The sequence below is a fragment of the Orcinus orca genome, chromosome 3 (genome assembly GCF_937001465.1).
Source record: "Orcinus orca chromosome 3, mOrcOrc1.1, whole genome shotgun sequence".
Classification (NCBI taxonomy): domain Eukaryota; kingdom Metazoa; phylum Chordata; class Mammalia; order Artiodactyla; family Delphinidae; genus Orcinus; species Orcinus orca.
This window is the reverse complement of record NC_064561.1, coordinates 129,602,820-129,626,238: the sequence shown is the minus strand read 5'-3', so window position 1 is coordinate 129,626,238 and position 23,419 is coordinate 129,602,820. Positions and strand designations below refer to the sequence as shown.

Here is a 23,419-nt window from a genome sequence, read left to right as displayed (position 1 = left end):
GACGCGCAGGCTCATTGGCCATGGCTCACGGGCCCAGCCGCTCCGCGGCATGTGGGATCTTCCCCGACCGGGGCACGAACCCGTGTCCCCTGCATCGGCAGGCGGACTCTCAACCACTGCGCCACCAGGGGAGCCCCATATTTTCCTTCTTTATTCACGCACCAAGCCTGCAAGGTAGACTTCATTGTTCTCATTTTACGAAACAGGCGACTGAGACTCTGAGACCAGAAGCGCTGACCTAATAGGTAGGGACGGGTAGAAATAAGATTCAAATTTAAAACGGACTCTAAAGTCTGTTCATTTCCCGTTTGATCCCAGTGCGCTTGTCACGGTCGACAGTACTTTAGGAGTTCTGTGGCTCTGTGCCTGGGTTGTGTGATGGGGAGAGAATGCTAGGGAATGCAGTCTTACCACGAATTCAGAATAGCCCAGAATAACCTTAAACCTATGTAAAAGCTATGGAGCATCTGCCATTGCTAGAAACAGACGTGTAAAGATGCTTGATACTTATTTTCTTCATCTATTCCGTTAATTATTACAAACTGAGAAATGTGTAGAGTTAGTCTGGACACCCTGAAATCACCCTTTTTTTTTTTTAAGTTTTTAATTTGGAAGATTTCAAACATATACAAAAGTATAGAAAATACTATAATGGACCTCCAAGTATATAAGACCAAGCTTCAACAATTTTTATTTCATCTCATAAAAATTACCTGAGGGTGTTGGAGATGGAATGTCTGGGTTGAAAGCCCAGCTCTCCCAATGAGTAGTTGTGGGAACTTGGGAATGTCATTTAATTGCATTAAAGCTTCCTTACTAGTAAATGGGGAGGTAACTGTACCTCCTTCATTAATCAAATTAATATATGTGAAGTAGTAAGTGCCCAGCACAGGATAGCACTCAACATATTAGCTATACTTGTCATCATTCTTTCAACCTCAGAGAGCCTTTCATGCTTATCACTCTCCCTATGTCCCACCCCTCCTTCTCAATACTGCTTACAGGCCAGGTGTCTCCACTTAGGGACCTCTTCTGCAGTAACTTGAGCAGGGGAAAAGATTGACTTTCTGGCCAGGCTCTTTATAGAGATAAAGAGACCATCTAAAGAGGAAGGGAGGGAAGGAGTTTGGGATTGAACTTAAGTAGAGTTGTTTCTGTATGTGGTCTTAAGAGTCTAACTGAGCTTTTTCTTTGCAACTGAAAATATAGTTTTTGAGTTGTAGGGATACACATGATGTATCCCATGTATACAAGAAATGTTGGGTGTGTCTGCCAGAGAAAACTAGAGACTTTTAAAATTACTATGATGCCGTTAAGACTGTACAAACTAGGGGGAATTATGTGACCGCCCAAGGTCACACAGCTAGCCGTGAGCTGAGCCACGATCAAAACGCGAGTCTCAGAATTATTTTAAAATGATGAATTGGGCGATTGGGATTGACATGTATACACTGATGTGTATAAAATTGATGACTAATAAGAACCTGCTATAAAAAAGTAAATAAAATAAAATTCGAAAAAAAAACACTGTACAAACTTGGGATGTGTAACAAATAGCTTATGATTTTATGTTAAATAGTAAAATTGAATCTGACTCTGTTCCCATCCCTTTACAAATAGGAAATTAAATCCTAGTCATTATTTACTTCTTTACCTGCAGAAATGTGGGAATACCATAGACTCTTAGGTGAAACAGAGCGTTTGGGGAAAGGCCTTATGTCTTCAGTCTATACTGGAATATGTTGTTCAAAGCTGTACGGTTCTGGCAGTAGCGCCAAGATTCCTGAGATATCTGCAGCAGGGGTTATTTTTCTCAGGTCCTTGAGCTTCCTTAGGTGTGTTTGAGGTCCTATTCCCTCTCCAGAGTACTGGAGGGAGCCCACAGACCTCCATTTCCTTCCCACTCTTGAAAGAATCTTTTCTCTCTGTACTTTCAGCCTTGCTTTCCTACTCTTAAAAACACTTGTCTCTCTTCTTTCTCCTTCTGGACCTAGCAATCTCTTCAATCAGTTCGGGATTTTATTCCTTTGACATTTTGTCATTAATGTAGCAGGATGTTCTTGTAGAATTTTCTTCTCCTTCCAAGAAGGAAGTCAGGCCTTTGTTTTCTATGCATCAGGGGAATCGTACTACTGGTTCAAACACTGGCCCATAATCTCTAGAGTCAGCCTCATCTCTGGACATTTTTCCTCTCATCACAGAGGACTTCCCTAACCACCCTACATAAAGTAAACCAGCCTCCCATTAACCTCTGTCATATCACCCTATAAATTTCTTTCATGGCATTTAATAATTCTTAAATTATCTTGTTCATTTGTTGAATTTTCCTTTCCCACACAGAATGTCTTGCTTATTGCTCAGTTGCTCTCTCCTGAAGCAGATTAAGAATGCTCACGTTAATTTACAAAGTTTTGGGACTAGCCTGGTGGTCCAGTGGGTAAGACTCTGAGCTCCCACTGCAGGGGGCCCGGGGTTCGATCCCTGGTCAGGGAACTAGATGCTGCATGCATGCCACCAGTTAAGATCCCGCATACCACAATGACGATCCCGAGTGCAGCAACTAAGACCCAGTGCAGCAAAATAAACTAGAAATATATATATATATATTTAAAAAGTTCCATGTTTCTCCCAAAATGAGCCTAATAACATATTTTTTTAAAAAATTTACAAAGTTTTAACCATATTTTTTTCCTTTTTTTCTTCTTTTTAAACTTTTGGCTGTGCCGCAGGGCTTGCGGGACCTGTTTCCTGATCAGGGATGGAACCCATTCCCTCAGCACTGAAAGCGCGGAGTCCTAGCCACTGGACCGCCAGGGAATTCCCATTAACTATAATAATTTTTGAACAGGTATTACATTCACATTAAAAAGTAAACAAGGATATACAGTGAATGTTCTTTTTTCCCACGATGTGTTTCCCAGGAACTCAGTTCCCTTCCTAGGAGTTATCTATTATCACTTTCTTCACACTTTAATTTCTAATCTATGTTCTACTCATTTTAGAATTTTTAAAAATATATATTTATTTATTCATGGCTGTGTTGGGTCTTCGTTGCTGTGCTTGGGCTTTCTGTAGTTGGCGGTGAGCGGGGTCTACTCTTCGTTGTGGTGTGAGGGCTTCTCTTGTTGCGGAGCACGGGCTCTAGGTGAGCGGGCTTCAGTAGTTGTGGCACAGGGGCTCAGTAGTTGTGGCTCGCGAGGTCTAGAGCTCAGGCTCAGTAGTTGTGGCGCACAGGGATCTTCCCCCGCCAGGGCTCAGGGCTCGAACCCGTGTCCCTTGCATTGGAAGGCAGATTCTTAACCACTGCGCCACCAGGGAAGCCCCTCATTTTAGAATTTTTAAGCCTTAGGGATGCGCTGATGAACAGGCAGTGTTCTACCGGACCCTCTTAAAAAAAAAAAAAAAGCCAGCAATTTGTTTTTGTTTTCGCCTGCATTCTCATCCCCCCCACCCTCAGCCCCCCCTCGCCGCGCAGCTTGAGGGATCTTAGTTCCCAACCAGGGATGGAATTCGCACCACCCCCAGTGGACGCGCGGAGTCTTAACCACTGGACAGCCAGGGAAGTCCTACGGCCAGGGATTTTAATAGTTCCTGTAAAAGTTTGGACTGAAGGACTGCCTACCTCCTTCTGCTCTTTTGAACAAATCCTAAGGAGCCCTGCAGAAGGAAGAGTACACCGTCTGGCGTCTCAATTTCCGGTTCACTGGTAACCCAGGCTCCATATCTTGACGGTTACCATGGCTCCGGTGCTGTGCGTCATTCCGCGGCGCTGGATGATGATGTAATCAGTTCCGGCGCCCTCTGAGGGCGGGGGAACGAGGTACCGGGGGAAACTTAGCTATTAGTGTAGCAGGGTCATGAAGAAGAGGCGGCGGCGGGAGATCGGAGGCGGCGGCGGGGGAGTAAAACTGCGGTAGCTGCCCGCTGGGCTGTTGGTGTGGCTTTGTGGGAAGGGCGTAGTTCCTAAAGCCCTCTCCAGGCAGCGGTCGGGGCTCGGGGTTGAGAGCGGCCGTGGGGTCGCCTCCCCGGGCCCCCTGGCTCCGCCATGTTCCGCAGGGCACGCCTTAGCGTGAAGCCCAATGTCAGGCCTGGAGCAGGCGCCAGGGGCTCCACCGCCCCCAATCCACAGCGTGAACGAGAGGCTCCCAGGCCGCCGGAGCCTGCAGCGGCCTCTGTCCCAAAGCCAGCGGAATCCACAGATGTTCCCCCGGTGGATTGTGGGGAAAAGGAGCTCCAAGAAAAGACTCCCAAGAGCAGGTAAGTACTTGCAGAGGGGAGCATTTTCATCTGCCCCGCCTCTCCGGGCGTGTCACCTGGAAGCTGAGCAAAGAAACTTTACCGTAGAAGTACCCCCTCGCTTGTACTAAGCCTGACAGTTGAGGCCGAGGAACACACTGCCAACTGTAGTTGGTCCCTCTAACCACGGTGAGGCAAGTGTGAATTTTGTTACAGCGTGTAGATTCTCGGGGAGGCGACCATGTCTTCAAGTGGTGGTGGGAGGAATCCAGGTCTAGCAATCTTCAAGAAAATCCACACGTGGTACTATTCATTAGAGCATTTAGATTACCGCAGTTTTCATTCTTTTGGAGTACTTTACGGGAGTAAGTTGTTTTTTTTAAATCTTGAAAACATTTTTTTTAAAAGAAGAGCAGTGTTACTTTGATTCTGCTGATTTATGTCAATGGAAAGGAACTGGTTACTTGTTTTGATTTGAGGGTGTGCCCCTTTAACTATGGTGACCATGTTTTCTGAACAGAAAAGCATGTGTCATGTACCACATTTAGATTCAGGATTCTTCTACTTAAGTTAACAGTTTATGGACTTTCCCCAGGCAGAATGTACTCATCTGCAAAATGGGGATAATGTAACTCTTTATTGTGGAGATTAGAAATAACTGATATAAACTGTCTTGCACGGGACATGACAGAATAGTTGCCTACCTTTAGGTGTTTAAAGGTGATGGAGCAAAGTAGTTAAAGTTAAGACATGTTGAGCTAATAATGGCCTCTGTTTTTATACTATAAATGTGAGGAAACCAATGAAAATCAACCCTATTAAATAACAGTGAGATGGTATAAATTTATACTGTGACAGGAAGGTGACAATTTTAATTCTTTTCTCTTTTGGCTTGGCTTCTGTTGACCTCAGCTGGTGCTTAGTATAGAGTATTATTTTGATAGCTTAATTATGCTTAGTAATTTCCAAGTTTCTTACATGAATTTGTTTCAGAATTTCTCCCAACAGTGGAATAGAAATACCAGTTACTGTTAAATTAATAAAGTTCACAGAGATCCTGTTAACTTCATGTGAATGTATGATTATTGATAATTTAGTAAATTACTTATTCTGTAGTCTTGAGACATTTAAGCTCAAGGATATTGCTTTCTTAGACTTGACATTTAGGGACTATACTTGGTTTTTTATCATGTGTTTCCTTTTTTTTTTGGTGGGTCTTTGCTAATTGTAAAAATCCATAGGGTATATGTTCTGTCCTTATGCATTCATGTTGATTGGGTGAAATGCAAATGGCACATGTATCACATTATAAGGGCTGAGATAAGAATTTAAATTGGATACTTTTTGGAAAAGTTATTCTATAGTTTAGGCATTTTTTCACTTTTATATAAAACTAATCATAACATATGAAAAAAGTAGACTGCTTTTAATTCTTGACTTACACCCTCTTAATTTGCTTTCAGGCCATTCCTGAAATATTTATATCCAATCTGAATTTGGATATGTAATTTGAAGTGACTGAGTACTTTTTTTTTTTTTTTTTTTTTTTTTTTTTTGCGGTACGCGGGCCTCTCACTGCTGTGGCCTCTCCCGCCGCGGAGCACAGGCTCCGGACGCGCAGGCTCAGCAGCCACGGCCCACAGGCCCAGCCGCTCCGCGGCACGTGGGATCCTCCCGGACCGGGGCACGAACCCGTGTCCCCTGCATCGGCAGGCGGACTCCCAACCACTGCGCCACCAGGGAAGCCCCTACTGAGTACTTTTTTTGAGTGAAGAGTTTATTTTGATAGCTGAATAAGTAGAGTTATACCTGACAAAAGATAAATGATTTTTGCCTCAAACAGAATTTGGTTTGATTAATGTAGCTAAATGAATGTCTTCAAATACTGCAATACAAATATTTCAGAGGTTTGATATTTTGTTTGGTTTAACTGATCTCAAGTTGATAATTAAAGTAAAATGCCAAAAATTTAGATCACTTTAGAAAGTGTCAATGTGGATTATAAACTTAATTTTAAAAAACAACTCTCATTTAATGGTGTACAGTCTGTAAAAATACTGAATCACTATGCTGTGCACCAGAAACTAATATAATATTGTAAATCAACTATATACTTCAATTAAAAAAATTTTTTTTAGAACTATCAAAAGAAAAAAACCTCTCAGTTATCGAATAATTCAAATTAGGCAAATTAAGCTTTGTTTTGTAACTTAGGTTTTTTTTTGTTTGTTTTTTGAGGTACCTAGCATGAGCATAAAATTATGTGCTATAATGTTCTTAGGGATTTGAAGTTTGAAAAGGATCATCAGTCTTCATTAGAATTCCGTATCTGTTAAAAAGATGTACTGAACAAAAATTTTATTGCAACCTCTGTTGAAGTCATTGATTATTAATAATGAGATTTTGCTCTTTTGGGTTTTTGTCAGACTAGTTGTTAAGGCTCAAATATTTAAAAGAAGATCCATGGTGCCCTTATTTTTTTCTTTTAAAATTTCAACAGTGATGAAAAGACTGATGGTGGGAAGGATGTTGAAGAATCCAGTAAATCTTCCTCTACTGTTTCACAGAGAAGAAAGCGAGTATCAAGTACTTTTAGTCTGGTTAAACCTAGTGTCAGTGTTCCTTCAGAACCTCATCCTTTATCTACAGTTAATCAAGAAGCTCCACAGCCAAACCCTGTTCCAACAAAAGAGAAACAGCCATGCTCAGACAGATACCGAATATATAAAGCCCAGAAACTGAGAGAAATGTTAAAAGAAGAATTGAGGAAAGAGAAGGTATGGTAGAAAAATCAGAATTTTGACTGTTGCCTGCTAGATTTCTGTTTTTATGTTAGGCATCATTTGGAGGAAGAACAAGCATCTGTAGCATTTTGATGAGGGAAACAAAACCAAGTAACATCCCTCATGGTAATAGAATATCCCCTTTTGTTTGTTTGTTTGTTTGTTTGTTGGCTGCTGGATCTTTCCCAGCCAGGGATTGGACCCGTGCCCCCTGCAATGGAAGCGCAGAGTCTTAACCACTGGACTGCCAGGGAAGTCCCAGAATATCCCCTTTTGTTACAGAACGATTGAGAAGCACTATAGAGTTAATAAGCTATTTTTTCCACGATATTAATTTTTGTATATTTTTTTCATCTATATCTTTCATTGTTTTTGGCGGAGGCCACAAATAGAAGTTTTACATGTGTGCACACACATATACAGATACGCCTACAGATGTATTTATAAACTAAACCTTCAGTGAGATTTTTCCTGAAGATGTCCAATTGACGCAAGTTATATTCATTTGAATTAAGACAAGTGTAGTTGAGCAAAATGAATTGGTGATGTTTTCTAAATTGACAAATTTAGACTAGTGTCTAGCAAATAGTAAGAGCCCGACAAATGTCAGCTCTTATTATTAATTTATAGAATGCCCTCCTTTTTTTAACTAAGAGGAAGGCACTTATCTTGGTGCTTTTTTTTTTGGCCGTGCCGCACAGCTTGCAGGATCTTAGTTTCTTGGCAGTAAAGCATGGAGTCCTAAGGACTGGACTGCCAGGGAATTCCCCCTTGGTGCTTTATATTCGTTATCTCGTTTAAATATCTCAGCTGTGCGAAGTGGCTATCACTATTTACACAGGAGGAGGAGGAGGAGGAAATAAGCTCAGAGAGGTTGTTTGCTTTGTGTCAAACATCAGTGGAGGATATGGGATTTGAATTCATATCTTCTAAAATCTAAGCCTCTAAAAATGTTCTCTGTTTTTTAGAATCTGCTTAGTTAGATTTATTTGGGGGAATTAAAAATTAAACATTTGCTTCAAGATTTTTATAAAATATACAGAATTCCAACTCACTACAGGGCAAATAAAAGCTATATATAAATTTTCAGTACACTATTGTAGTTAGTCAGCATCAGTAAGCATGATTTTATACATTGAGCTTTTATGCAGTCCCAGTCACTTTATTTATTTATTTATTATTTTTTAGCTGTGCCACGTGGCACACGGGATCTTAGTTACCTGACCAGGGATCGAACCCAAGCCCCCTGCAGTGGAAGCCTGGAGTCCTAACGACTGGACCGCCAGGGAAGTCCCAAGTCCCAGTCACTTTAGTGTTTTAAAATTCCTTTATGTGCTACAGCTTTTTAATATAAGTTTATAAATTTTTTCCTCAAATTAAGCATAATTGTGATAGGAATAATCTTCAAGCATTTGCAATGAATACAGCAGTAGGCTGTATACTTAAATATATACATGTAAAATTCTTTTTTAAAATTTTTTAAAATTTATTTTTATTTTTATTATTTTTATTATTTTTATTTTTTAAAATAATATTTTTATTATTTTGGACTGCCAGGGAATTCCCCTAAAATTCTTATATATTTATAGAAGTGTATCTCTGTGTGTTTGTGTATCTAGAAGCAATGGAAAAACAAATATGCTGTAAATGAAAGTCAGAGGCCACCAGATCGGTCCAAAATGACTATGAGAGACTTCATATATTACCTGCCAAATAACAATCCAATGACGTAAGTAAACTTTATTTCTATTTTACTTTCTTTGAGTATATAGTGATTTAAGTAAGTATCACTTTTAAAGTATGGTTTCATGTTTTCCAACAACATGTTGACAAAATTTATAGCACATATGATGTCCTTTGGATAAGAATTTTATAACAAAAATTAGTGCTATTTCGGACTTCCCTGTGGCTCAGTGGTTAAGAATCCGCCTGCCAATGCAGGGGACACAGGTTCGATCCCTGGTCCAGGAAGATCCCACATGCCGCGGAGCAGCTAAGCCTGTGTGCCACAAATGAGCCTGCGCCCCAGAGCCCGTGAGCCTGCGCCTCAGAGCCCGTGAGCCACAACAAGAGAAGCCCATGTGCCTAGAGCCCGTGCTCCGCAACAAGAGAAGCCACTGCAGTGAGAAGCCCGCGCACCACAATGAAGAGTAGCCCCCACTCGCTGCAACTAGAAAAAGCCCGCACACAGCAATGAAGACCCAATACAGGCAAAAAAACCAAAAAAACAAACAAAAAAAATTAGTGCTATTTCAAGTAACTGTTTTCTTAGGATGGTAAAGATGCCCTTTACCTCTGAGATTAAAAAAAATTTTCTTTTGTTTTATTACTGAGATGCAGTAAAACCAACTAAACAACTTTTCTCTAATCAAGTTTGCCATTTACATTTCTTACATACTATAAGGTGATCTAAAGGGGTGATCTTATTTTTATATCCTACCTTCTCATTAAATACAGTGACATTTGATTAACAAATCCTCCAAGAACAAAGCTTCTTTAGTCAAAGTTAGCCTGGGGAGGCAGAGAGTTTATAATAAATCTCCTCACTGTGTTGTTGATGGTGTAGCAGGTGGATGTAGGAGTAATGGCATATTTTCAGTGTAGTCTTTTTCAGGCTCAGTACATCTTTGGCTTAGTTAAGAGAAGAGCCAGAAACCTAGGTTTTGAGTTGTTTGACATCTAGGAGTTGGAAACAAGCCACTTAGGTTGTTTCATGCCTTCACTGAGGAATTAGAGGGAAGAGTATTCCCTACTTAGGGCCTAACAAATTATTTATATTGATGACAAAAGTTTTTGACTGAAAAATGGAGTGTTGGACCATACCATCATTAATGGTAGTGTTATGGTATATCATAAAAAAATTGCAAGTTAAAATTATTTGCTTCTTCCTAAGATAGAATTGACAAAATGTAAATTACTTATTTATTAAAAGGTATGTTTTGACTTGTGTTTAATAGTTCTTCACTGGAACAAGAAAAGAAAACTGAAAAATCATTGACACCAGTCCAGACAAGAGAGTAAGCATCTCATCTGTTTTGAATATATTCTGTTATGGGTAAATTAAAAAAAAAAATGAAATCAGGGCTTCCCTGGTGGCGCAGTGGTTGAGGGTCTGCCTGCCGATGAAGGGAACGCGGGTTCGTGCCCCGGTCTGGGAGGATCCCACATGCCGCGGAGCGGCTGGGCCCGTGAGCCATGGCCGCTGAGCCTGCGCGTCCGGAGCCTGTGCTCTGCAATGGGAGAGGCCACAGCAGTGAGAGGCCCGCGTACCACAAAAAAAAAAACAAAAAAAACAAATGATGCTTCCTGTTTTAGTTAAATTACACGTGATAGGAATTTTTAAATGGAATCACAAGAATAAAAGTTACTGCTTGATTTAAGTCAACATAAAAGCCTCACACTCCTTGTATATTACATGTATAAATAGAGTTATGATTTTAAATTAAAGCGTTTAGAATTAAAAAGGGTTTTGTTTCAGAATAATAATATTCACATGGTACAAAATTCAAAAGGAACAAAAGTGTACTGAGAAAAGTTTTCCAACTTTGTTTTTCTGCCGTCTAGTCCGTCTTCCTGGAGGCCACAAATGTTACCACATTTTTAACTTATCTTTCTAATTCTAGTCTATGTCTATCCAAGCAAACATATAGTTTTTTTCTATTTCCTCCTTTTTCTTTCCTTTCTCCTTTCCCCTTCCTTTTCTTTTTTTTAAGCATTTTGTATACACTTTCCTTCAGTAGGTATAGTTTTGTTTTTTGTTTTTTGTTTTTTCAGTAGGTATAGTTTTGATGCCAGTTAGAGAGTCTCTTTTTGTGTTCAAGCCTTCACTGTCATATATTAGTTTATTCCTAAGAAATCCCTCCAAGAGACCTCCTAGGAAGTTATTGTAGACTTGTAATTCAAGGTAGGGAATTGTGGAAAATTAGCAGAAACATTGGGACTTTCTGGTTGTTGCTTTAAGTAACAATCATTAAGTAATGATTACTCTTTTTTTTTTTTTTTCCCACACCGTGTGGCTTGCCGGATCTTAGTTCCCCAATCAGGGATTGAACCCGGGCCACGACAGTGAAAGCGCCAAGTTCTAACCACTGGACTGCCAGGAAATTCCCTGTAATGATTACCCTTTCTTAGAATCCACATTGTTTTAAAGCAGAACTCACAAGCTTCAGAAATAGGTTATGTTTTTACAGATTTATAGGTTATGTTTCTTTCAATAAGACCTTAAGGAGATAATGTAATTGAATGGAAAGTATATGGAATTTGGAGTCATTATTTGGAAAACTGTTTGGCTTCTTGGTCTGTTCTCACTGTTGTGTAATCTAGAGCAAAAGTAATTTATCTTCTCCAAGTTACAAATGGGCATGAAAAACTAACCCCCAAGGGTTGTTCTGAAGAGGTAATAACATGATCTGGAAACTAATGCTGTAAGGGTTATTTTTGTTAATTCCATACTATTGGATGGTTTACTCTTATACTCTATTGAGATAGAAAAGATGAGCATTTATTTCTCTTTAATAGAGTAAAGACTCCTATTAAATGCTACTAGATAAAATTTGAGAAAATCTTATAACCATGGCCTTAACAACACATAGTATTTTCAATTAGGTTATAGGGAAGGTGGGAAATAGCTAGAAGGTTGAAAGTGCAGTAATTTGTTTTAGAAGTTCATAATGTTCAGGGAATATTTCTCATAGCTGTATGAATTAACCTACCTTTACATTTGGTAGGCAAGAAGGTAAGAGTACTCCTGATGGTGAAGATAATGAAGAAATAGAAGAGGAGATGGATGATGGGCCATTGCTGGTTCCTCGAGTAAAAGTGGCAGAAGATGGTTCTATTATTTTGGATGAAGAAAGGTAAGTTAAAAAAGAGAGAGAGATAGATTGTGGTTTTATGAGAACAAATGAGCTTTGTCTAATGAGAGACATTGAGTTTCTGTATTTGTCACTGTCACTTAGACTCTAATGTTTATATTTGCATAATGGATGTTATAAATAGAAAGATGGGTTACATTCATTTATAATTTTCAGAAATTTTTATAATGCTGTCCTTTATATGAGAAGATGGTACTACTGACCTGCCACCCACTAACCTACTACCATTGTTTTACTAATTTTACTGGTAATTGAGATGAGCTATTGAACTAATCACATGATGTCCTCCACTGAGAATATATTTTGAAGATTGACTCAGCCTTGATGTCAATATTCAAGCTATGTATTATTAACTAATACCATATTCTGGTGTGTGGTGTTAACTATTGAAAATACAATGAAACATAGGTTTAACATATTTTATGATTTGTAATTGACTTTCTGGCTTAATTTCTTAGTTATAACATTAAATTTCTCAAATTTGGCATTGTGGAATTTAGTTGTCTTTCCAATGTGGTTTTTTTTTTTTTTTTTTTCTTATGTGTGTTTTTAAAAAAAGAAGATAAGGGACTTCCCTAGTGGACCAGCAGTTAAGACTCCGTGCTCCCAATGCAGGGGGCCCAGGTTCGATCCCTGGTCGGGAAACTAGATCCTGCGTGCCGCAACTAAAAGATTCCTGCGTGCCACAACTAAAGATCCCGTTCGAGGGTACGAAGATCTGTGTGCTGCAACTAAGACCTGGTGCAGCCAAATAAATAAATATTTTAATTTATAAATTTATTTATTTGTTTTTGGCTGTATTGGGCCTTTGTTGCTGCACACAGGCTTTCTCTAGTTGTGGCGAGCGGGGGCCGCTCCCTGCTGCGGTGCGTGGGCCTCTCACCATGGTGGCTTCTCTCGTTGCAGAGCACGGGCTCTAGGTGTGTGGGCTCTAGGCGTGCGGGCTTCAGTGGTTGCGGCCCGTGGGCTCAGTAGTTGTGCCTTATGGGTTCTAGAGCACAGGCTCAGTAGTTGTGGTGCACGGGCCTAGTTGTTCCGCAGCATGCAGGATCCTCCCGGACCAGGGATCGAACCCATGTCCCCTGTATTGGCAGGAGGACTCTCAACCACTGTGCCACAAGGGAAGCCCCAAATAAATATTTTTAAAAATAAAAAAAGTTAAATTAGTAAGGAAATAAAAAAGAGGGATGGAAAGTCTTCTGACAGTTTTATTAGTAATAAATTGTTTTATACTATGTAAATTCTATGATAAACGTAAATGTAATGCTATTAATGATAATTGTTTTTGCATATTGTTTCCACTATTTGGTGATGATGATTTTATTGGTAATTAAATTCTTAAAAGCATATTTAACTGCTTTGTGTGCAGGAATATAAAATGTAAATATAAAATGCTTATATTTCGCAGTATCCCCTGTTGGGTATTGCATGATAAGATAATATATATTAAATATAGGGGGCATGCAGAAGTCAGTAAAAAACAATTATTTAGGTGGCCTAAAGATATTTTGTAAATTTTATATTGCTGTTAAGGATTTTGAAAAAAAGTTGACATTTCTTTTTGCTTCCTAGAGTGAAAATCTGCAGATTCTTGGAAAATATGCATACTTCAAATGTATATTATACTTTTGATATGATTTTACCATGGTAAATTTCAAAATATAGCTATTAAAATCTCACTGTTTGTTTCCTTACTTGTTTTTCAGTTTAACTGTAGAAGTTTTAAGGACCAAAGGCCCCTGTGTTGTTGAGGAAAATGACCCCATATTTGAGCGTGGTTCTACAACTACATACTCCAGCTTTAGGAAAAACTATTACTCTAAACCATGGTCAAATAAAGGTAACTGATTTTCATTTTAAATTGTGTAGATTATTTATTGGAAATAAGGTGAATTATTTTCTCGGTTTCTGAATTAAACCAGGTCTCCCCTAAGTAAAAACAAAACAAAAAAAAAACAAACTAGCAAATTTTTTTCTCTAGCTAATTTTATTGGCACCTTTCCCCTGCCCCCCATGATGGGACTATACCTCTGACTTTATCTTAGAAATCTTTTGAGGAGTTAGCTTTATGGTCATTTTGGCTGGAATATTCTTTGTCAAATCCCTGTACAACAAATACCATTTTAATGAAAAATGAACAATATTTTTAATGCTCCTAATAATGTTCTACCTCAGTATTGTGTAACACAGTCTTAATGATAAAAAGTACACAGTTAGAAAAGTATATATTACCTATTGCAAGCTGTTTACTTTTATTATAAAAATAATACAGTTTATTTTGGGAAAAAATTCAGACACAACAGAATAATACAGAATGAAAAGAAAGATTCACTTCTTTGACTTCCCCAATCCTGTTCTCTTGATTTTACTTCTATTAGCAGTTTCTTGTGTATTTTTCTAGCTACTTTCTTTCACATACTACTTAGAATGTCTTAGTTGCCTACATAGCAGCAGTATTATACTGGTTATGACTGACAGTTTTCTTCAAGGCACTTGAGACCAGATAGGCAGAATGTCTTTTTAAAAATTCCAGCTGCTTTGGTTTGAACATGCAAATTTCTTAAACCATGTTTCTACATAAAAGTTTAAAGAAGGTGTTTATAGTTCCATGAGGTTCCTTGCAGTAAAATTGAGATATGTCTATGTACGTGTATGTAGATATATATTTCTATGATAAAAGATTTACTGGACTTTAATAAAAAACTTAAGTACTGTCAAATTTATTTTTAACTCAAAATATATACTTAGGTAAGATTTTTTTCCTCTGAAATATTTAGAAGATTATTCTCAGTCTTTCTAAATCTTTTACTTTTACAGAAACAGATATGTTTTTCTTAGCCATCAGCATGGTAGGAACTGACTTTTCTATGATTGGACAGCTTTTTCCTCACAGAGCAAGGATAGAAATTAAGGTAAAGTAAACCCATTATGTTTGTTGATCGAAAAGAGACTAAAAATTACTATTTTTTTAACTTTTGGTTGAAATCTCAGTCCATCCTTTTTCACTACTGTGTTTTTGGTATATCTGTCCTTCTTTATAGCTCAAAAAGTAATGTAGTATTTCTCAATTCTAAAATGAGTACAGGGCTTCCCCGGTGGCGCAGTGGTTAAGAATCCGCCTGCCAATGCAAGGGACACAGGTTCGAGCCCTGGCCTGGGAAGATCCCACATGCCGCGGAGCAAGTAAGCCCGTGTGCCACAACTACTGAGCCTGCGCTCTAGAGCCTGCAAGCCACAACTACTGAGCCCACGTGCCACAACTACTGAATCCTGCATGCCTAGAGCCTGTGCTCCGCAACAAGAGAAGCCACTGCAATGAGAAGCCTGTGCACTGCAACAAAGAGTAGCCCCTGCTCACCACAACTAGAGAAAGCCGGCGTGCAGCAACGAAGACCCAACACAACCAAAAATAAAAGAAACAAATAAATAGATAAATTTTAAAAAATAATAAAATAAAATGAGTACAATCTCTTTAACCTCAGTATTATACTTTCTTATTTATATCTTCCTATTTCTAAAATGGATTTGAGGGAGTACCAATAAAGCCAGTGAAACTAAGATAAAAGAAGAGTTAGGTAATGAAAAAGGTAGATAAATGTACCAGAACTTTTGGGTTAAGGGTATATTTTGAACACAAAATATATCTCTGAATTTCCTAGGAAGAGAACATGCTGAGTTATATAGTTCTCAATATCTGGTCTAACCGTTGCTTTCCTAGGCCACCTTAACTTTGGGGGCAACCAGTGATACTATTTTTCTTTTTTCCAGTGATACTATTAACAACAGCAATGATGTTAATCAATTAGTGCTTTAATATGCCTAAAAGAATGATCTTTCTCTATCTTATAGTTCCTTTTGCTGAGAAACTTCATTACAAGTTTCCTGGGTTGGAGTGCATTTGAGTGCACACCATGTTGCTCTAGTGCATTTCTAATTCATAGTGAGATTTTTATCTAACCATGGGCTTTTTCTTTCATTAATTAAAGGGACCATTAAGAAAGATTTTTTTTTTCTTGAACTAGACTAGGCATGGACTGATTTACTGGGAACCAGTCTACAGTGTAATAGTCATTCTATTTCTGCAAAAGATGAGGGATTTTTTATATTCTTTATGTTCCTTTTCAAATGTTGATCTCTGATATAAGGAGAACAGAATGTTAAAGTTCTGTGAAGGCTAGAAGTTGATCGTATAGGGGAGCCCTCAGATGTGACTAATGATAAGTTTGTCAGTAGACTATTTCTTTTAGAAGCAGTTTAGACTCTTCCATTAAAAGTTTTGTGTGGTCCCAGCAGGTCTTTGGGCAAAGTATAGAAAAGTAAAAATGGACTAGTGAATTACATCGATTTTCAATTTTTTAAAAAAAATTTATTCATTTTATTTTTGGCTGTGTTGGGTCTTCGTTGCTATGCATGGGCTTTCTCTAGTTACGGTGAGTGGGGGCTACTCTTCGTTGCGGTGCGCAGGCTTCTCATTGTGGTGGCTTCTCTTGTTGCGGAGCACGGGCTCTAGGCGCGCGGGCTTCAGTAGTTGTGGCATATGGGCTCAGTAGTTGTGGCTCACGGGCTTAGTTGCTCCGTGGCATGTGGGATCTTCCCGGACCAGGGCTCGAACCCATGTCCCCCTGCACTGGCAGGCGGATCCTTAACCACTGCGCCACCAGGGAAGTCCTTGATTTTCAAATTTTGAACCAACCTTGTATTCTTGTGATAAATCCCAATTAGTCATACTGTATTCTTCTTTTTATATGTTGCTGATTTTTGTTATATTTTCTTGAGGATTTTTTGCATCTTTGTTCATGAGAGTATTGGTTCATAATTTTCTTTTAGTGTCTTTGTGTTTTTGGTACCAAGGTTATGGTGGTCATAGAAAATGAGTTAGAAAGTGTTCCCTCTTGTTATCTGAGAAAATTTGTTTAAGATTAGTATTATTCCTGCTTTTAATGTTTGATAGAATTTACCAGTGAAACCATCTGGGCCTATGGTTTCCTTTGGAGGAAGAGTTTTGATTATAAATGCAGTTTCTTTAATACATATAGGGGTATTTATAGTTTTAGTTTCTTCTTGTGTCAGTTTAGATGCTAAGTTGTTGAATTTATAGGCATAAAAATTTCATACTATTCACTTACTATTTTAATGTTTGTAGGATTTATAGTGATATTGATTAATGATTTTTCTTTCTCTTTTCTTTTTTCTTGTCTTGCTAAAGGTTTTTGACTTCCAAAAGTCTTTTAATGAGCCAGCTTTTAGCTATGTTAAGTTTTCAATTGTTTGTGTGTTTTCATTGGTTTTTAAAAAACTCTTTAGCATTTCTTTCATTCTTCAGGCATACCTCGTTTTATTGCACGTCACAGATACTGCGTTTTTTTTTTACAAATTGAAGGTTTGTGGCAAACCATCTGCATTGTCAGATGATGGTTAGCATTTTTTAACAATAAAATATTTTTTAATTAAGTATGTACATTGCTTTTTTTAGACATAATGCTATTGTACACTTAATAGACTACTTCACTGTAATGTAAATGTAACTCTTGTGTGCACTGGGAAACCAAAAAAAAAGAAAAAAAAAACCTGTGTGACTTACTTTATTGCGATATTCACTTTATTGCAGTGGTCTGGAACTGAACCTGCAATATCCTCAAGGTATGCCTGTATTTACTTTGGGTTTAATTTTCTCTGGTTTTTTCTAGCTTCCTTAGATGAAAACTTAGAACATAGATTTTAAACCCTTCTTTTTTAATGTAGACATTTAAAGCTATACATTTTCATCTAAGCTGTAAATATATCCCATAATATTGATACACTGTTTTCATTATCATTCTGTTAAAAATATTTTCTAGTTGCCCTTATGATTTCTTTTTTTTTTAAATTTTAATTAATTAACTAATTTATTTTTGGCTGCATTGGGTCTTCGTTGCTGCGTGTGGGCTTTCTCGAGTTGTGTCGAGTGGGAGCTACTCTTCGTTGCAGTGCACCTGCTTCTCATTGCGGTGGCTTCTCTTGTTGCAGGGCATGGGGTCCAGGCACATGGGCTCAGCAGTTGTGGCGCATGGGCTTAGTTGCTCCACGGCATGTGGGATCTTCCCCGGCCAGGGCTTGAACCTGTGTCCCCTGCATTGGCAGGTGGATTCTTAACCACTGAGCCACCAGGGAAGTCCTTCCCTTGTGATTTCTTCCTTGACATGTCAATTGTTTAGAAGTGTGTTTAATTTCCAACATTGGGACATTTCTAAATATCTTACTGTTATTGTTTCTTTGACATTCTGAATGTCAAAGGACATAATCTGTAAGATTTCAAGCTTTTTGAAATTTGTTGAGATTTATTTTAAAACCTATCATACTTGCGGCACTTCTTTGGCGGTCCAGTGGTTAAGATTCTGCACTTCCACTGCAGGGGGTGTGGGTTCGATCCCTGGTCGGGTTATAAGATCCCACATGACACACCGCATGGCCCCAAAAAATAAATAAATAAAGCCTATCATACTCTCACCTTGGTCAGTGTGCACTTGAAATGAATGTATGTTCTGCAGTTGTTGGGTGTGGGGTCATCTAGTTCTGTCAGTTACTGAGAGAAGAGTTGACACATCTAACCACAGTTACAGATTTGTGTTTCTCTCTTTAGATTGATCCATTTTTTTCTTTCCTTTTCTTTTCTTTTTTGGCACAGATCATTTATTTTTATTTTTTAAATTAAAGTATAGTTGATTTACAATGCTGTGCCAATCTTTGCTGTACAGCAGTGACTCAGTTACACATAGAGACATTCTTTTTTTATATTCTGTTCCATTATGGTTTATTATCACAGGATATTGAATATAGATCCCTGTGCTATACAGTAGGACCTTGTTGTTTATCCATTCTAAATGTAGTAGTTTGCATCTACCAACCCCAGACTCCTAGTCCATCCCTCTCCCCACCCTCCAACCCCCCAGGCAACCACAAGTCTGTTCTCTATGTCTATGAGTCTGTTTCTGTTTTGTAGATAGGTTCATTGTATCTACAGGAAATGTTCATTGTATTCTTATGTTGCCCCTGATAAAAATAAAACAAAATGTCTGTTTTACATTTCTGTTAACAAACTTAGTTCATTTATGTTTAATGTGATAATTGATATGGCTCTGTTTAAGTCTACCATCTCACTATTTCCCATTCATTCCATCAGTTTTTTACTCATCTTTTCCTGCTTTAAATGGGGTTAATCAAATTTTTTTAGTATTTTATTTCTGTTGTACTTTTTTACTCTTTACATAATATCCTCTTAGAAGAAGAATTCTATTTACCTTCCATCCTTCATTCTATTACATGTTTTACTTCTACTTATAAACCCCACTACCCATGAACTTATTTTAGCTTAGAGAGTCTTTTGTTTTTAACGGAAATTTAGTAGATTAAAGAAACTACAGTTAACCCTTGAATAATGCAGGGGTTAGGAGTGTCGATCCTCCTTGCAGTGAAAAATCTGAGTGTAACTTATAGTTGGCCTTTCATATCTGTGATTCCTCTGTATCTGCAGTTACATATCCATGGATTCAGCCAAACTCGGATTGTGTAGTACTGTAGTATTTACTATTGAAAAAAATTCACATATTTAAGTGGATCCACACAGTTCAAAGTTAGGTTGTTCAAGAGTCAACTGTAGTCTTTAATATTTAGCCACATGTTTACCATTTCTGATGCTTTTCACTCCTTGTAGTTCTGAATACCCTATCTGTTGTTGAAAAATTCTTTCAGCTTTCATTTTTCTGAAAGACTTTTTTTAGTCTCATTTTTGTTAGGTATACAAGTCTGGTTGGATAGTTTTTCCTTTCAGTGCTTTTAAAATGTCATTCCATTGTCCACTGGCCTCCAGTGTTTCTGATGAAAAGTCAGCCATCACTCATGTCATTCATGTCATGAATTGCTTTTCTTTTTTGTTTTTAAGGTTTTCTTTTTTTTTCTTTTTTTTTTTTTGCGGTACGCGGGCCTCTCACTGCTGTGGCCTCTCCCGTTGCGGAGCACAGGCTCTGGATGCACAGGCTCAGCGGCCATGGCTCATGGGCCCAGCCGCTCTGAGGCATGTGGGATCCTCCCGGACCGGGGCACGAACCTGTGTCCCCTGCATCAGCAGGCAGACTCTCAACCACTGCGCCACCAGGGAAGCCCAGTTTTCTTTTTTTTTTTTAATTTATTTTATTCAAGTATAGTTGCTTTGCAGTGTTGTGTTAATTTCTGCTGTACAGCAGAGTGATTCAGTTATACATATATATGAATTGCTTTTCTATGACTGCTTTCAAGATTTTTTCTTTAACTTTGGTGTTCAGCAGTTTGTTTATGATTTGCCCAAGAGTTGTTTTTTAAAATGTTTTTTCTGCTTTGTTCTCTGCTTCTAGTACTCCGCTTAGCTGTGTTAGTTTGCATGACATTGTACTACAGATTACCAAAGCTCTGTCCATTTTTTTTCCCAGTCTTTTTTCTTTATTTCAGTTTGGTTAGTTTCTGGTATCATGTTTATAAGTTCACTGATCCTGTCTTCTGCTATCTTCAGTCTGCTGTTAAGCCCATTCAGTGAATGTTTCATTTCTGATATTATACCTTTCATTTCTGTGATTTCACCTTGGTTATTTTTCTTAGTTTCCATTCCTCTGCTAAGATTTCTGTATCTGCTTATACCATATTTTCCTTCAAATCCTTGAACATATAACAGGTGCTTTAACTTTCTCGTCTGCTAATTTCAACATCAGGGTCATATTGGGATCTGTTTCTGTTGACTCTTCATTTCCTTGACTGCATCCCATTTTCCTGTCTTTTCTCATGTCTTGTGGATTTTTTTTTTCAGTTGCATGTTGGACATTGTGGATATGTTGCACAGTGTCTGGATTATGTTTGTTTTTATTTTGTATTTTTTTCCTTTAAAGAGTGTTTAGTTCTAGAAGGCAGTTAATATATTGCCAACTCTCCTTCTTCTTCCCAAGGCTTGATTTAGGCTTTATTAAGACTGGTCCTTACTCTAGGTTTCTCATCTGAACTACAGAAAATAATTTGTGTTACTGTTTTCTAATTTTTTCTAAGGGTGGTCATATTACACCATTCTAGGTGTACAGGAAAGAAGGTGATTCATTACATGTAGTATATCCCTTAGGGCATTAGGGCTTAATTCTCATGCTAGAACCTCAATTGAGAAAGGCTACTCTAGGGTGTGATCCCTGTCTCTAAGTAGTGGTTGTTCTGGTGTCTGAGGTGAATGTTTGGATGTTAACAAAATCTTTCCATTCATGTGGGAAGAACCCTGTCATCTCACTATGTTACGTGACCTCTAGTATCTTCTTTTTGCTCCTGTCCCTGTAGTAGCTGTTCTCCACTAGAGCTTATGCTCTGGGCATATGGAACCCAGACCAACAGCCTATGGGATACTTCTACCAGGCTTGTGAGACTCCTCTTTAAATAGCTCTCTTCTCTGTAGAACCCTGCCCCTAAAGATTATCTACTTCCTCAGCTCAGTAGGATCTCTGTTCTCTGTTTGGCCTTTTTCTCTCTTTCATTGGTTAGGAAATTTCGCCCAGGTAGACAGCCAGTGTCAACGTTGGTACATCTTTTGTGTTTCCCTTCTGTCTGGGATTGTGGGATTGTAGTCTTGCTCTGCCTATTGTCTAGTGCTTGAAAATAGTTGATGCATTTATTTTGTTTGGTGTTAAAATTATTTACGTTGGGTTGGATATGTGGAAAAAGCTCGTTACCAGTTTTTGTCAGGGCCAGAGATGGAAATTATGGGATTTATTTTATAATTGTGGAATTTGGCCTACAGTGGTTCCTGCCTATGAATTCAATGATTAATATCAGGGAATTCCCTGGTGGTCCACTGCTTAGAATTCTGCACTTTCACTGCTAGGGCCTGGATTTGATCCCTGGTCTGGGAACTAAGATCTCACAAGCTGTGTGGGGTGGCCAGAAAAAAAAAATGATGAACATCAATACATTCTTCAAAAATATTTTAACTTGTTCTGGATTATATTCTCAATTAAGTAAAATATGATGTAGCAATGTTTTAGAATTGAATAATGCCTAAAGCCTACTGTTATTTCTCTCAGGATGTTTAATTTAGTAATTGTAGTCTGTCACTTTTTATGTGACTTTTGTTACATGTGGACCTGACTTTTGTTAACTTTTGAGGAAATGTTTAAAGAATAATATGATCTTTTAAGGGAGAAAGATGATCCTCCTTGAAAACTTCTATACTACTTGGTAATAAGTTTTATGAGGAAAAATAAAGAATGGAATAGAGGGATAATCTGTAGGTTGAAAGATGTTAGTCACATGAAGTTTTAAAAAAATAGGAAAGGCTAAACTATAGAGCTTAAGGATGTACGCTTGGATGATAAACAGTGAGGAAATGTAAGAAAGTGATTGCTTTAAAGTCAGGTTAGGACCTCCCTGGTGGCGCAATGGTTAAGAATCCACCTGCCAATGCAGGGGACTGTGTCCCTGGTTCGATCCCTGGTCTGGGAAGATCCCACATGCCACGGAGCAAGTAAGCCTGTGTGCCACAACTACTGAGCCTGTGCTCTAGAGCCTGTGAGCCACAACTACTGAGCCCACGTGCTGCAACTACTGAAGCTGGAGCGCCTAGAGCCTGTGCTCCGCGACAAAAGAAGCCACCACAAGGAGAAGCCCGTGCACTGCAGCGAAGAGTAGCCCCCACTCGCGGCAACTAGAAAAAGCCTGTGCGCAGCAACAAAGACCCAACACAACCAATAAATAAATAAATAAATAAATTAATTAATTAATAAAAAAATATAAAGTCAGGTTAGTGGGTAGTTTCTTTTGGAGGGAAGAACGGGGCCGTGAAGAGGTTTTTTATTTTGTGTGATTTTTCTCTCTTTTTTTTCAATAAAACAATTTTTGTATTTTTAATAAAAGCTTTCAGACCACTGATCTGTAGAAGGGAGAGATTGGCTGATCATTCCCTCCTGCAGGGTGTGTTTGTGTATGTGTATGCCCTCAGACTTTCTAATGACCTTAGGATGCATTGAACCCTAAACCTTAACCATCTCCATCTTAAAGGAGGTAATCTGGAGTGGAATTGGGAATGGGGCTCTTTGGTGCTCAGAAAAGCATGAGGAAATGTTCTTAATATAAAGAAGTTTCTAAACATAAACTTGGCCTGCTTCAAAATTTTGCTTAGTTGTTTCTTTACAGTTTCCCCTCCATGCCATTAAAAACAGAATAATAATGTAAGAGGTTTAACTTGATATGAATATACTAGTTTTTAAAGAGTTAATACTGGTTAGCTTAATTGATTACTGTTTGATCTGTTTCCACGCTAGTTGACTTTATTTTTTTTTCTATCCTCTGTAAATCCAGTTTTCATTGCTAATTCATGTTATTGATCATAAGGAGGAACACAGAGCTCAGTATAAATCTTTCATTTCTATTTTTTAAAAGCTAAGGGTTTAAGTAACTCGCCTATTAGCAAAGACATTTATTAGAGAATCATATGTTATTATAAGAATTTTATTTTGATGCTTTTTTTAAGACATAATCTGCACTTGTTTA

General features: G+C 38.2%; 1 protein-coding gene and 1 long non-coding RNA gene across 6 annotated transcripts in view; one reads left to right on the top strand and one right to left on the bottom strand.

Annotated features, from left to right (window-relative positions):
• Positions 1-3,225: 3,225 nt before the first annotated feature.
• On the bottom strand, positions 3,226-3,752 carry LOC125963920 (uncharacterized). Its single transcript, XR_007476367.1, has 2 exons — positions 3,623-3,752; positions 3,226-3,387 (listed from the first exon to the last, which is right to left on the bottom strand). It is a non-coding gene; the product is annotated as an uncharacterized LOC125963920 (long non-coding RNA).
• A 94-nt stretch (positions 3,753-3,846) lies between these two features.
• The window catches only part of BDP1 (B double prime 1, subunit of RNA polymerase III transcription initiation factor IIIB), an 88,365-nt gene continuing 68,792 nt past the window's right edge, over positions 3,847-23,419 (top strand). For all 5 annotated transcript variants that reach the window (XM_033429977.2, XM_033429975.2, XM_033429973.2 and 2 more), the window contains exons 1-7: positions 3,847-4,257; positions 6,737-7,013; positions 8,639-8,748; positions 9,977-10,036; positions 11,747-11,875; positions 13,600-13,733; positions 14,711-14,805. In XM_033429977.2, coding sequence (XP_033285868.1) covers positions 4,046-4,257; positions 6,737-7,013; positions 8,639-8,748; positions 9,977-10,036; positions 11,747-11,875; positions 13,600-13,733; positions 14,711-14,805 — 1,017 coding nt within the window. In that variant the 5' untranslated portion in view covers positions 3,847-4,045. The remainder of the gene's footprint in view (positions 4,258-6,736; positions 7,014-8,638; positions 8,749-9,976; positions 10,037-11,746; positions 11,876-13,599; positions 13,734-14,710; positions 14,806-23,419) is intronic.